This window comes from Cavia porcellus, unplaced genomic scaffold (genome assembly GCF_034190915.1).
Source record: "Cavia porcellus strain 051 isolate PalLab524CR breed Dunkin Hartley unplaced genomic scaffold, mCavPor4.1 scaffold_1, whole genome shotgun sequence".
In the NCBI taxonomy this organism is placed as follows: Eukaryota; Metazoa; Chordata; class Mammalia; order Rodentia; family Caviidae; genus Cavia; species Cavia porcellus.
This window is the reverse complement of record NW_026947484.1, coordinates 107890511-107905013: the sequence shown is the minus strand read 5'-3', so window position 1 is coordinate 107905013 and position 14503 is coordinate 107890511. Positions and strand designations below refer to the sequence as shown.

Sequence of the window (14503 nt, the reverse complement as noted above, 5' to 3'; positions counted from 1 at the left end):
CGCCGGCCCCCTCCGGCTGCTCCAGGCTAGGCCCCAGCCCTCCGGCCCCTCCGCCCCCTTCGCCCCCTCCGCCGCCTTCCTGCGGCCCGGCCCGGCCCGGCTCTGCCCGCTGGGGCTCGGCGGGCGGCGCAGGGAGGGGCGCGGCGGGGCGGGGGCGGAAGGGGGCGGAGGCGCGGGCCGGGCCTCCCGGAGCACCCGGCGCTCGGACGCAGGACGCGGAGCAGCGGCTCCGGTCCGGCCAGCTCGACGCCGCCGCCGCCGCCGCGTGAGTCGGGCCCGGGTGGCGCGCGGGGCTGCGGTGCGCGGGTCCAGCCGGGAGGGCGCGGCGGGGCGCGGGGAGGCGCCGGCCTGGCCCGGGGCTGCGCCCATGGCGGCGGGCGCGGAGGGTGGGCCGAACCTCGCGGCGGCGGCGGCGGCGGCCTGGGCCCAGGTTCCTGGCGCCGCCCGGCCGGGAGCCCTTGGCGCGGGGTAGGGCGGGCGCCCCCCGGCGGGGAGGAAGAGGCCCGGGACCCTCGCGATGGCCCCGGCCGGCGGCTCGCGGTGATGCCCCGGGGGGGCCTGGCCGCGGCCCGGGTGCCCACCCGAAGGCGGTCGGAACGTCCATGTGCCGAGCGAGAAACAGGAAGGAGGGCGCTGGGTCTGTCCTGGGCCCGGGTGCGGGCCCGGGCTCCTGCACCGTTAATAGGTGAGCGTGGCTGGCCTGGGAGCACTCCAAGAACCTGGCTAGAGGTTGCTAATTATCCAGCATCGCCAGAGACTGTCTCGCTGGTGAAGTAACTGCAGGTGTGTGGCGTGGGTCCTTGGCCTGCACTGGGGGATTTCATTTCTTCCCCAGGCCAGGTTCCTTCTCATCAAAGTCTGATCTCTGTCCCAGTTTCAAGGCCCTGGAGTAAGGGGTTTTGAAGATCCTGAAATATGGAGTGAACCCTCCTTTGTCAGAAAGTCCTTTGTCAGGTAGTCACCCTGTGGTAGAGCCGGTCTCTAGGGGGACCTGTCCTGTGCCAGAGTTGAGGTGACCTGGCCTGAATGAGTGGCTGATTGCACTTGCAATGGGTCCTTAAGGGTAAGGACTTGTCTGCAGCCCTATCCCCAAAGCTGGACCCTGATCAGATTTGCATAGATGCTTTCCAAATTGAGAACCTTGTCTCCCCTAGCACCTTTCACCTCACCCTCTTCATGGGGCGACTGGCTAAATTTCAGCCTCCTTTTTCCTCACCTCTGGCAGGCAGCTGGCTGGCTCCACTCTGCTGCCTCTTTGCCTCTGGCCTCCTTGGGCCCCAATCTGTAGGTTGCAGTGTTTGACAAGTTGTGGGCCAGATGGGGGCTGAGGACACCTGTTCTTATTGAGCCAAATTCTGGGTTTTGTGCCGCCACTTGGGGCAGTGACATATCTTTTCCTGGTTCATCCATACCTTGCAGCCTTCTATCTTCTGCTGCCTGAAATGAAAGTTTTCAACAAGGGGGACCGTTAGGATTTCTTCTCTCCCTTTTATAGTCAGTCGCTCAAGCTTCAGTGGAGGCTGGGAGTATTTGAGACTCTTTTTCGCTCTCTGCCCTTGCTGGCCCTGTTGTATTGTCCATAGTTGTTCCTGCAGACTTGGAGCTGAGTGGGCTGTTCCCACGGTGAGCCTCTGAGAATACTTTCCTTCCAGGCTTTCTCCCTTTCCGGCCTTCTGTCTGCAAGCTCTTGTTATCCACCTGTGAGAGACTTGGGGAGGGTCTGTCAGACCTGGGGGGGGGGTTAAGGCTGAGCAGAACCTTGCTAAAGTTTTTGGTAATCTAATGCTCAAGAAATCCCTGTGCTACTGGCCTCTCTCCAGTCTGTGGCTTACAAAGTGGTGTCTGTGACTCAGGGAGGTGTGTGCGCACATGGCTGCATGTGTGTAGGAGTGCAGTTTTCTTTTTTGTCCCTTTCTCCTCTTTTCCTCATAGGCTTTATTTTTTTGGTTTTAAGAGACAGGGATGCACTTTGTAGTCTTGAACTTGCTGGTCTTGAACTTGTGATCCTACTTCCTCAGCCTCCCAGAGTGTTGAGCTTGTAGGTATGTACCACCATACCCAATATGGCAGCAGAATGTTTTTTTTTTTTTTTTAGAATTTCAAAGTAGAAAAGTTACGTGTGATTTTTCTCTGCTAGGAAATTCCTGAGAACTTAGGGGACAGAAGCTGATTTCCTCCCCTGTGTGCATGCCTGTTCTCATCCCCACCTCATGTTTGTGGGATCCCTTGTTTGGCTTGATGTGTTGGCACCAAGAAGTTGGCAGGGCTGCCACAGGTTCCATGGGGCTGTGCAGAGTAAGGCCATCAGGAAGCCCAGCTGACACAGTTTCCCCTCCTGTTGAGGCAGAAATCTGACCTTGCTCGTCTGAGGCCTCTGCTAGTGGAAGTTCAGGACAGAAAGGGACGGTGGTGGTCCCAGCAAGCCTGAGGCTCAGCACCAATACTCTGTGCTCCCTCAAATGCCTGCCTCTACCCTTCCTAGTGGAAGATGGTGGGAAGGATCTGAGGTGGGTGTGTCCAAGTTGTTTATCCATAACTGTCCCTGACACCTATTCCGCCTGCCTCCCTAGCACTGCACTTTATTTGTAAGCTTAAGATGGGGATAAGACATTCCCTGGCTCTTGGGAGAGGGAGCTCTCCAGATCCCTAGCTTGTTCTCTGAATTTTTTACTCTGCCAAATGCCTCTTGACAAGAGAAATATCCTAGCCAGTTTCCTTTGCCTGGAATGGGGATGGGTTCCAGAGTCCATGTCTGCCTGTACCCGTGGTGTTAAGACTCACTGGTGGAAAGGTAGGGCCCAAGGGACAGCAGTCAGATGACTGGGTCAGGTATAGTCCCACACTTCTAGGTAGGCCAAGCTGGGGAAAAAAAAAAAAAGTGGGAGGTATAATATGACATCTAGGGTCCTATACCTCCCTCCCCTCTACTCAGATTTTTACTTTAGGAAGAGTATGTGTGTGTATATAAAGTTCCACTGTAGCCAGTTGTATTTGATTTTGTTCAGTTCGGAAAGCTTCCATCTCTTTGACTAATTAAATATTTATTCTGGCTGAGGGGGCTCAGGAAGGGGCAGTGCTGAGGCCTGGAATGTGCCTGTATGATTTGGGGCAGGAAGGGAGAAGGTGGAAGTGCGGTTCTTTTATTGTCACTACTGACCTCTGATTTCATCCAGGAGAGCAGTGACCAGGAGTGGGGACAAGAGGGTAAAGTCCTTGAGCTTGGAATACTGAGAGGCTGAGAGAGATTTCGCAAGCAGTTCTGTGGTAGCTGGGGGTGGAGCCACACAGCCCTCCTCACAGTGGACAACGGTCTCTCCTCTTCCCTCCCCAGCTGGGAGGGAGCTGCCTTCCTTCTCAGCTTTTAGTCTCAAGGCTAGGCAGAATCCCACCACGCTCAGGGAGGAGCCCGAGGGGCAGGGAGCCTGGCAAAGGCTTCCCAGGCCCTCATGCTGGGGTTTACTGTGGAGCCCCAGGGCTGCCTGGGGTCACTGACTCTCTATCCTGTTGCTTTCTCAGCTCCACACACCTGCTGGCCCCCACAAGCCGCACACCATCACTTCTCCCATCTGGGTGTCCAAATGGTCAGTGCTTTCTTTGTCTCACAGGAAGGTGTAAAGCAGCCCATTCTGGGGCTATTTGTTTGTAGACTGGCATCACTCTGCAGACTAGAATGTGTTTTATATTCTGGAAGAGACCGAGACATAGCTTGGTTCTGGGTTGAGGATGTAGCTTACTGGTAGAGTGCTTGTCTAGCATGTGTGAAGCCCTGGTTCCCCCCGCAGAGTACACACACCCCTGCCACCTGGACTCCCTGTCCCCATGTCTAACTCTAGGAAGATTTGCCTTCACTTTTCCTTCTGAACGTAGGATTTATCTGCTTTATTGGCAGGGACGGATGGCTTGGCACGTGGCTGTCTACTCTGGCAGTTGTTTGATGTTCACTGATCACCCAGAGCTCAGTGTACCTTGAGGACATATTTTTGCTTCCCTGGGCCTCTTCATTTTGTCTGAGGTTGCAGGGAAGCACTAGGCCAGCCCTGGGGTGTGTTTCGAGGCTCTCTTCCTGTTCCTGTGCAGGGCAGCTCCCAGCTAAGGGTAGATCTGACAGTAGGGTGAAAGGAAGGTGGTGTTGACTTTACTCAGATTGGCTATAGCTTCTCAGGCAAAGTTCTGCCTGTCCTCCAGGTTGGGATAGAAAAAAACATGGAAATCATAGTTATTCTAGGGATTAGGACTTCGGTTGTCACAGGCATTAAATGTTAAGATCTAGAAACTATCTTACTACAGATGAAGAGGCAGACTTGCCCAAGGCCTCAGAGCCAGGAGTAGGCTCCAGAGTTTGAGTCTCTGCCTACCCTTGATACACCAGAAAAGTGTTCATCCCCCTGTTGCCCGCAGCAGCCCTTCTTGACAACTTCCCCTCCTCCTCTTAGGATGCTGCAGACCTTGTATGATTACTTCTGGTGGGAACGGTTGTGGTTGCCTGTGAACCTGACCTGGGCTGATCTAGAAGACCGAGATGGAAGAATCTATGCCAAAGCCTCAGACCTCTACGTCACATTGCCACTGGCCCTGCTCTTCCTTATCATCCGATACTTCTTTGAGCTGTGAGCACAGAAGCCCTCTCTCGCCCTCCCCAAGCTACCAGTCTCCCAGCCCCTCAACTGTCTTTTGCTGTTGAATTAGTTCTAGACCCTGGTGTTCGGCCTTCCTAGTTCCTACCCACTGTGTCACCCACACCCAGGGCACTATTGTCTTCCTGAGGGCTCAGTATCCCCAGGCCCTTTGCTTCAATGGCCATTTGTTCTCACCCACTGCCCACTACCCCGCCTGGTCACTAGGAAACACAGGCAGCTTTGTCAGCTCTGGGCAGCTCAGGAGACTACATGGAAGGGGGTGAGGCCAGACTACATGGGGAAACTGAGGCCCAGAATAGAGCTGCCTGAACTTGAGCTTCCCACTCCCACCTTAGGGACTGGGAGCACTCCGAGAGCATGACACCTCTCTTGTTCCTTCCCTAGTTATGTGGCCACACCACTGGCAGCCCTCCTGAACGTGAAGGAGAAAACTCGGTTGCGAGCACCTCCCAATGCTACCTTAGAACACTTCTATCAGACCAGAGGCAAGCAGCCCAAGCAGGTATGCACTGTGCACTCTTGTGGCTCCAGGAGTCTAGGCCGGGGAGGGGGATGGTGGGCGGGCATAAGATTTGAAGGCTGGTTCTGGTGGGTGCAAATGGGAGGGCCTGGTGATGCATTATTACTAGGAGTGGGTGCTCTGTGGGTTCTGAGGCTGAAAGTAAGGACTGTCATCATACCTAGGTGGAAGTTGAGCTCCTGTCTCGGCAGAGTGGGCTGTCTGGCCGCCAAGTAGAGCGCTGGTTTCGCCGCCGCCGCAACCAGGACCGGCCAAGTCTCCTCAAGAAGTTTCGTGAAGCCAGGTGGGGAAGTTGGGGTAGAGGAGTCTAATGGGGCTTTGCTGGGAGGCTGGGGCTGTTTCAGGGAGTGAAGTGTCTGTCCTTTGAGAGCACGTGGGACTGCTGGGGGCCGTGCTGTCCTCCTAACTCTGTGCTTCTTCTTGCAGCTGGAGATTCACATTTTATCTGATTGCCTTTGTTGCTGGCATGGCTGTCATTGTGGATGTGAGTGAGATTACTGGGAAGTGGGCAAGACCAGAGTGGGTCTTTCCTCGTTTAAACTTTCTTTACTGTCTCAATGCAGAAACCTTGGTTCTATGACCTGAAGAAAGTCTGGGAGGGATATCCCATCCAGGTATGGAGTGGGCCCTCCTAGGGGCAGGTGGCCACAGATACCCTTGAGAAGAGTTCTGAACACAGGGCAGAAGAATGAATCATGGAAGCAATAAGCTCAGGGGCTGGAGGGGCTGGGACTAGAGCAGGAGATCCTTGGGCTAGCTGTTCTGGGTCTCTTAATTCTCTCTGCTTTCCCAGAGCACCATCTCTTCCCAGTATTGGTACTACATGATTGAACTTTCCTTCTACATGTCGCTGCTCTTCAGCATTGCTTCTGATGTCAAGCGAAAGGTAGGTGAAGGTGTTACACAGTTAAGCCCAAGGGGTAAATGAGGAGTTGGATGTGGTGGTATATAGCACTGAGGAGTCTGAAGCAGGAGGATTATGAGCCTGGGTAGTAGGGTGGCCTACCGACCAAGCTCTAGTTGGCCTGGACTGTGTAGTGAGACCTTGTCTAGGCCAAGGGGAGCAAAATGAGGTCTTGAGATGGACAAGCCTCTCCTTTGACTTATTTTTTTGATACTGGGAATTGAACTCAGGACCTCACACTTGCCAGGCAGATGCTGTGCTGTTGAGCTATATCCCCAGCCCTCTCCTTTGACTTTTTTTCAGCTTTGGCCAGAAGTGTTGGGACATGGGACATATTTTGTATGTGTATGCATGTGGGAAATGGGATGGGGAGCAGGAGGGTTCCCTGGAGCCTGCATCTTTGCAGGATTTCAAGGAACAGATCATCCACCACGTGGCCACCATCATCCTCATCAGCTTCTCCTGGTTTGCCAATTACATCCGCGCAGGGACTCTCATCATGGCTCTGCATGACTCTTCAGACTACTTGTTGGAGGTTAGGTTTCCTCAAACTAAAGGTCCCAGTGCAGTCCTCTGTCCTGTTTTGGGGGTGAGGAAGGCAGTGACATTCCCAGGATCAAAGTGTGGGACTCAGAGCCAGTGCTGCTAACTGGGTGATGTACCTGGGAGTCCGGGGCCCAAGATGATGATGGATGGGGGCTATTTACAGTCAGCCAAGATGTTTAACTACGCGGGCTGGAAAAACACCTGCAACAATATCTTTATCATCTTCGCCATTGTTTTCATCATCACCCGCCTGGTCATCTTGCCCTTTTGGTAAGTAGGTGGTCAGGCTGTCCTTGCCTCAAAAACTAAGGAGGGCTCCCCACTCCATTGACAACTGTGTTTCTCCCCTTGAATCCTCAGGATCCTACACTGCACACTGGTGTACCCACTGGAGCTCTATCCTGCCTTCTTTGGCTATTACTTCTTCAATATCATGATGGGAGTGCTACAGATCCTGCATATCTTCTGGGCTTACCTCATTTTGCGCATGGCCCACAAGTTCATAACTGGAAAGGTGAAAACTCTGTCCCCACTTTGTGGGCCTTACTGCTCTCAACTCTCGACCTTCCCAAATTCCTTGTCATGCCAGCAGCACTTCCAAAACTATGATAGCGGGCTGGGGATATAGCTTAGTGGCACAAGTGCCTGTCTGGCAAGCATGAGGTCATGAGTTCAGTCTCTGGTGCTACCAAAAAACCAAAACAAAACCCCAAAAAGCAAAAAGAGAAAACTACATAGGAACAGGCTCTGAGAGGCAATTTTTACGCTTGAGGCTATCAGGTAAACCATCTTATTCCATTTCTAGGTGATAGAAGATGAACGAAGTGACCGCGAGGAAACAGAGAGCTCTGAGGGAGAGGAGGTTGTCACTGGGGCAGGAACAAAGAGCCGGCCCCTAGCCAATGGTCACCCAGTCCTCAATAACCACCACCGTAAGAATGACTGAGCATCACCTCCACTGCCTCCCAGATGAATGCATAAAGCCAAGGAACTAGCCAACCTTACCTATAGGCTCACTTTAAGCTCTGGGGGAAAAGGAGAAGGGTAGAAGAGACTTCTGCATTCCCTTTTTTCTTTGTCGCCCGGTTGCCTTTAAACCAAATTCTAACCAGCCTATCCTTGGGTGAAGAGGTGGGTTATATATCTTTTGTTAGAGGGAGGATGGTCTGACTTTTTTCTGTCCTCCAGATTATCCTTTCTGTTGCTTTTAACCCCTTCATCAGCTCTAGGGTAGAGTTATAACTCACATTCCTTATTCTTGAGGATTTGGCCCTGTTTGCCTTTTGACTCCTTGGCCTTGAGAAGTGCCAGGGTTGTGCCTTACTGTCTGATCTGTGGGCCTAATTCTGCCAAAGCTGGACCAAGGCTCACTTTTCTAAGCTAACTTGGGCCAGAAACCAAAGCTGAGTTACTCTGAACTCTTTCCTCTAAGACACCGTGAACTGAGTGTAGGGGGTGCACCTGACCTTACCCTACCTCTGCCAGAGTGGGGACTAGATGAGGACACTCAGATGGTCTCCGTGTTATTTCCCTGCCAGCCGACCCTGTGGCCACATGTTCAAGATCTTATTGTTTCCTTCTCGGGCCTTTTTTCTTCCTTCAACTAGTTTAGCTGGTTTGGGGTAAAATGGCAACTAGTTCTAATTTTTATTTATTAAACATTCGAGGTTTCGATTTTAAAGCCAGAATTATAGCTGGCACCTGGCATGTCAGCAGTGGGACCATTTCAGATGAAAATGTACTGTTAAAAGGTTTTTTTTAATGAAAATATATTAAAGATTAAATAACACATGTCAACAGGTGTCAGACTATTAGGAATTGAGAAAGGGGATCAACTAAATAAACTAAAATAGTCTTTCTTATGCTTTTGCTGCAGTTAACATTTTCTTTTTAAAATTCACATGACAAGAAAAAATGAGTAGGAAAAAACAAGATTAATGAGAGCTGCCTATTGGGGAGGATAAGGGAAACAAACCTCTCATTGAAAAGATCAGTGTATGAAAAATGGGGCTGAGGGAGAAATCAAAGAGCAATCTTACTTGTACCACGTTAAAATACTTTCATGAAGTAACACAAACCAGGGATACCAGATACCTACCCCTGGCCCAGAAGTAAAGTCTATGATGAACACTTGAACAGACATGGGACAGGAGAATGTCAGGCCTAGGTGAGAGCGGCGCTCTCTTCCCACCCCAGTGCCTTAGGAAGCCATGGAGGTACTCTGCCTGCTAGCACCACATTGGAAGAGATCTCTGGATCTAGAACTCCCATTTCTATCTACCCGGAGCTAGGGGAAGTAGCTAGACCAGAAACTTGGGGTCAGAGTTCAGCAGTGGGGAAGACCCATTTCCTGAGGACAGGACAGTTGCAGAAGGGTTCCCAGGGTGAGGAAGAAGTCTGTCCTCTAGAGAAGACGACCTCTGCATTCGATGGCCCCACAGCAGCACAGCAACTCCTTGCCTTCCACACTGCCCACCTCGTAGTTATAGTCCCAAGTAAGTTCTGTCCCAGCCCGGATTCTCCTGAGGGGGAAGAAAAAGGAGATGTGTGATAGTGTAGCCAGTGACACAGAAGCCTAGGTTACACAGTGCAAACATGAAAGGGGACCACAGATGGCAGGTGTGAATTCACAATTTCCAAGGTCCTTGCCTTTCCCCACTCCTCCCAAAGAATCCCCTCTGTTGACTCCGTCTTACTTGCTGGCAAAGAAGGCTACCCAGGGGAAGCGAAGATCATGAGTATCCACGAAGACATTCTGGACAAACAGGTTGGGGCTGCAGCTATGCTGTAGATTTAAGAACAGCAGTGAATCAGAACCAGGTACACAGAGTTTGGTTTGGGGGTGGTGGTAAGAACTGCAAGAAAATGATGGTATCTGACCCTCCCCATCATAAAGATGTTTTGGAAGAAAGCTACTCAAGATTCGGTTTTTTTTTTTTTTTTTTTGCTTTGAGACAGGGTCTCACTGTAGTTCAAGCTGGCCTTGAACTTGGCGGTGATCCTGCTGCCTAAGAGTGCTAGGATTACAAGTATGCCACCACACCCAGCCTTCAAGATCTTAGGAAATCAGTTTATAGGAGGAAAAAGTAGATTTCCATAGTATGTCAAAGAACAAAAGCTGAGCCCACGGATTAATTCCACACCCAGGGTTAGGGGGAGGTCTCACATTGAGATAGCGGCCCAGGTTGCCTTCAAGCTTGGCATCAATGATGTAACAGGACTCTTCACCATCATAAAACTGACGTGTGTTTTTACGGACAGGTGCGCTTTCCCCCTTGTCCACGGAGGCCATGTTGGTCGATTTAATGGCAATGCCATGGGTCGATTTAAGAGCAAAGCCTCGGGTTGATTTCACTGCTACTTGACGCTTCGTTGGACCTGGACAAGAAATGGTCCGATGTTGTCAGGACCTATTCCAACTCACAGCCAGATATTACTCTATCCTGATCTTTATCCCACACACTATAGCTCAAGAATGTCAACAAGGGGGCTGGGGATTTAGCTCAGTGGCGTAAGCACCTGCCTTGCAAGCAGGCAGTCATGAGTTCGATCCCCGGTACCGATAAAAAAGAAAAAGCCAAAAAAAAAAAAAAAAAAAAAAAAAAAAAGAATGTCAACAAGGTAAGTTTCAGGCAAAGACCCTAAGTGGCAGTTTTCAAGTAGGATTACGCAAAGAATAAGGAATGGACATGTCAAACACAACAGTTTAGCTCAGGGGCCTCCCAGAAATGCTCCCACATTTAAAATCTGAATCGCACTCCCTTACTTCTTTGGCTTCCCTTACAAATGCTCTATGGGGCTGGAGATACAGATCAGCAGCACAGTGCCTACCTGGCAAGTGCTAGGGGCCGAGTTTGATTCCCAGTACCCACTCCCCCCAAAAAAGCTCTATGCCTATTTTCCTGTTTCTTCCTACCACTCCCAAAATTCTTCCAGACTACCAGACATGTTCTTCTTGTCCTCAAAGTCATCCCCTTCAGAGCCAGAGGAAATGGTTTGGATATCATCACTGTCAACTGCTGTGGCTGAAGTCTGACCAGCAGTGGGCTTCCGGCTGGTCCCACTTTCCCCCTCACTTTCTGTGCTGCTGGACAGTGTCAGGACATCCTAGGGAAGCAGAGTGTGAGAAGAGGAGTAAGTGGAAAGGCTCCTTCAAGTTCTTGCTTTTACTTAAGGCTAGGCAGAAGGGGCTTAGACTAGCAAGAGGAAGATTAGATGCTGAAGAAGATGAGTCAAGAGGAAGTCAAGGCCAAATAAATAAAAGAGACTTATTATTTTATACAAAGGACTTGAGGCGAGAACTGTCTCAGCTCCTGTACTTGGATTCTAAATAGAACAGATAGGAATGCAGCTCAAGAAAGGCACTTACATCAGGGTTGGACTGTGCAGAGGCAAGGAGTCGCCGGCTCTGATGCATGCTCGTCTTACTAGGTGGGCGTCGAAGTCCTTCAGGCTTCACTGGAGAAGGATTGTAACCATAATTTCGAGAGCTTTCAGTGATACTGATGGGATAAGAGTAAGAGGAAGACAAGTTATTGGCTATTTCTTGGTCTATTTTTTTTTGCGGGGGAAGATAGGGTCTCACTTGTAGTCCAGGCTGGTCTGTATCCCTGGCTGGCCTTAGCCTTGCAATACTCCTGCCTCAGCCTCCCAAGTGTTAGGTTACACGTGCCACCTTGCCTAGCTTCTTAGGCTTTCACAGGCTTTAGAGAAGACAGATTTGGAAGTAGTTCAAAAGAAAAGCACTTACACTGACATCTTGTTTCCGTCATCAGGGTCCTACAAAAAAGCAAGCGCAGCATTAAGTGCTTTAGTGGGCCACTGTAATGAGTCTAACAATTAGATTTTATTTCAAATGACCTCTAAGGTAACATTGACCAGTGGGAGGTCACTAGCTAAAGCCAGACAGGGTCAGGAAATCACTTTGACTTGATGGAACAGTCATATTCCCATCTCTATAAACTCTTGTCAGGCTTTTTTTTTTTTTGTCTTTTTCCTTTTTAGCGGTACCGGGGATCAAACTCATGACTGCCTGCTTTCAAGGCAGGCGCTTATGCTGCTGAGCTAAATCCCCAGCCCTGTCACAGGCTTTTAATCCTTTCCCACAAGGGGAGAGCCTCACAGGGATCCAGGACCCAGTCTGATCACCCCTAACATGGAAAAGTTCAACACCATTAAAGGTACACTTGGAGTCAAGTTGTTTTTTTTTTTTTTTTTTTTTGTACTGGGAATCGAACTCAGGACCTCATGCTTGCCAGGTAGGTGCTGCACTATTGTTTTGAAATAGGCCCTTGCTATATTATCTGGGCTGCCCTCGAATTTGTGGGTTCAAGCAATCTTCTTGCCTCAACCTCCTCCCTACCCTGATGCTCCTAGTGTTGCTAGGACTACAAGTGGCCACTGCACCGAAGTTTGAAAATTTTTGTTGTTCTCCTGGGGAGTGAACCTAGGGTCTTCACTCTGAGTTACATCCTCAGGCCCCTCCCCATCTTAAATTTTGAAATAGAGTCTAAGTTGCCTAAGCTGTAAGCCGCAAGCCTCCTCTGTCTTAGCCTTCAGAGTGTGGAGATTATAGTTATGTGCCGCCACATCCACTTTAAAATCAATTTGTTGGGCAGGGGTTTAGCTCTGTGGTATAAGTGCCTGCCTGGCAAGCATGAGGTCCTGAGTTTGATCCCTGGTACCAAAAAGAAAAAAAAAAAGGAAAAAAAACAAAAACAAAAACAAAAAAAACACAACCTGTTTCCGTTACTCTCCCTGCCTTTCTTCTCTTCCTTTCATGTTTCTAAGACGGGATCTCACTATGTAGCCTAGACTGGCCTTTGAAATCACAGCAATCCTGTTTGTGCTTCCTGAGTACTGCAATTACAAACGTGGGTCACAATGCCTGGCTTTGTTTCTGTGCTTTAAAGTAAAAGCCAGCAATGGTGCAGAGAATTGAAATATCAACATATATATACACACATAAATCCTTCACTTTCAAGTGATATACTCCCCTTTTTCTACCACGTGAATCTTAAAATAATTTGGTTCTTTAAACAAATACTGGGAATGTACTGGGTTGAGAAGAAAGCTAATCAGGTTGCCACAGAAATATCTGTCATGTAAATAATCTACATGCAAACACTTGTGATACTGAGATACTGAATTCATTACTACATTAAAGTTAAAAGCCACAGCTTAGGGGTGGGGGGCTTGGCTCAGTGATGCAGAACCTGCCTGGCAAGCATCCTGAATTCAATTCCTGGTACAAAACAAAACACACTACTTACCTCTTTTTTAGCCTGCTTGCTGTCGCCCTCATCCTTGATTCCCAATCCTGAGGCAGAGGTCTTCTCAGCCTCCCCTCGGCCTCCCGCAGCCCGGCCCTCACCACCCTCACTTGTCTTAAAGGATGAGCGGCTGTCAGAGTCAGCAAAACCACCTTCGCTGACACTATTGCAGCTCAACCAGGAGGCCACCTTGTTCTTGGGTGTCTCTTCAGAGGAAGGTGGATTGCAGCCCCCTACAGGGATTGCGGGAGGAAGAGGAATGTGTGGTGGCCCAAGGTCTGGGGGGCGAGAATCTTTGGAAGCCACCTCCGACAGTCCATTCTCCTTTTGGCCCCGGGTCTGTCTCCGAGTGGCATAGCTGCGCCACACTGAGCTGGTGCTGAAATCTTCATCCTTACAGAAATTATCATCTGAGCTATCATCATTGGACTCTTCAGCATCCTCTGTACCACTATTGCCATCTTCCTGGTCTTTCAAGTCCACACCACTGCTGTCAGAGGAACAGGGAACGTCACTCTCATATCCTTCCTTGAAGTTCTCCACGCTTTCAATATGGTCCAAATTTGCAAAGTACTCATCACCCATTTCCAGGCCCTCCTTGTCTGCAAAGTCATCGGTCAGGATTTTACCTGAGAAAGAAAAGAATTAAAGACCTTCTAGAGTTATGAGGAGCTTTTTTTTTTAATCGGTACCAGGGATTGAACTCACAACTACCTGTTTGCAAGAAGGCAGGCGCTTATGCCACTGAGCTAAATCCCCAGCCTGAGGAGCTTTAAATATATGTGCTACTGAAGCTGAGGTGGGAGGATTGTTGTGAGTTCAATGCTGGCCTGGGCTACTTAGTACTTTAAGGTCAACCTGAACCTTAAGGTTGACCTTAAGACGCTAAGATCAACCAGAGATAGTGGGATCCTATCTCTGAATGAATGAATATCAATCTCTTGAGTGCAAGAAAATGACACGAGGAGTCAGCAATCATTGTCTCCTCTTAAAGGGCAGTGCTGATGATTTCACCCTTTTTTATCCTTGTCTGTATGAAGCACTCTGTCCCTTTAGGGTCATTCCAGCTAGGCACATCAGTCATCATGTTATGCAAAGAGGGGATCCCTAACAACTCTTATTCCTGGTTCAAACATCAAGCATTTTATTCTTTTTAAAATTTTGTGGTATGGGGAAGTGAACCCAAGATTTGCTTACTATACATGTAGTACTTATTAATGAGCTACATCCCTCAGCCATGAAGCACTTTTTTCTTCAAACTGTCTCTGATTCAATCCTCCACCACATCCCAACCTTTATCCCATTACCAACCTGCATAAATACACACAAAAGAGCCTTTCGCAATGTCGTCCAAGCAGCGGATACCCCAGCCTTTGTTCTGGGTCTTAAATAGCTGTAGCCGGACCTGTAGCCCATGCTGCACCAACCGGTTTGTGCACATGTTTGGGTCACATTTGCACCGTTTGTTACATTCATATACCCTACAGGAAGTTGGAATAAAATCAATCATGATAAGATCAGTAAAGCACTAGAAAGCCATAAAACGTTACTAAGGTTGAAAATTAGGTAGTTATCCACCCTCCCAAATTTAAAGACCCAGTCCAAAAATAGGTATCTGAAATGA

At 49.6% G+C, this 14503-nt stretch overlaps 2 protein-coding genes across 7 annotated transcripts in view; one reads left to right on the top strand and one right to left on the bottom strand.

Annotated features, from left to right (window-relative positions):
- Nucleotides 1-109: 109 nt before the first annotated feature.
- Cers2 (ceramide synthase 2) lies at nt 110-8469 on the top strand. 3 transcript variants are annotated; one of them, XM_063252943.1, is made up of 11 exons: nt 110-265; nt 4434-4607; nt 5022-5139; nt 5322-5440; nt 5584-5641; nt 5721-5771; nt 5951-6043; nt 6468-6596; nt 6771-6877; nt 6968-7121; nt 7413-8469. In XM_063252943.1, exons 2-11 carry the CDS (start codon nt 4435-4437, stop codon nt 7551-7553), a joined length of 1143 nt encoding a protein of 380 aa, XP_063109013.1. In that variant the 5' UTR covers nt 110-265; nt 4434; the 3' UTR covers nt 7554-8469. The 3 variants fall into 3 exon arrangements, with proteins under 3 accessions (XP_063109013.1, XP_063109017.1, XP_063109025.1); XM_063252955.1 differs by lacking the exon at nt 110-265 and adding an exon at nt 480-685; XM_063252947.1 differs by lacking the exon at nt 6468-6596.
- Setdb1 (SET domain bifurcated histone lysine methyltransferase 1) overlaps nt 8347-14503 on the bottom strand; it is a 45454-nt gene continuing 39297 nt past the window's right edge. For all 4 annotated transcript variants that reach the window (XM_023561349.2, XM_005007778.4, XM_003478937.5 and 1 more), the window contains 8 exons: nt 14191-14360; nt 12880-13508; nt 11358-11386; nt 10977-11109; nt 10549-10714; nt 9774-9985; nt 9304-9392; nt 8347-9129 (listed from right to left, as the gene is read on the bottom strand). In XM_023561349.2, the coding sequence (XP_023417117.1) occupies nt 9012-9129; nt 9304-9392; nt 9774-9985; nt 10549-10714; nt 10977-11109; nt 11358-11386; nt 12880-13508; nt 14191-14360 (1546 nt within the window). In that variant the 3' untranslated portion in view covers nt 8347-9011. The remainder of the gene's footprint in view (nt 9130-9303; nt 9393-9773; nt 9986-10548; nt 10715-10976; nt 11110-11357; nt 11387-12879; nt 13509-14190; nt 14361-14503) is intronic.

Bases quoted from the DNA above. Each gene is read 5' to 3' on its own strand.
- Cers2 (XM_063252955.1), top strand. From the start codon at position 603: ATGTGCCGAGCGAGAAACAGGAAGGAGGGCGCTGGGTCTGTCCTGGGC. The intron at 5,441-5,583 runs GTGGGGAAGTTG...TTCTTCTTGCAG, and splicing joins AAGAAGTTTCGTGAAGCCAG to CTGGAGATTCACATTTTATC. The intron at 6,878-6,967 runs GTAAGTAGGTGG...TTGAATCCTCAG, and splicing joins CTGGTCATCTTGCCCTTTTG to GATCCTACACTGCACACTGG.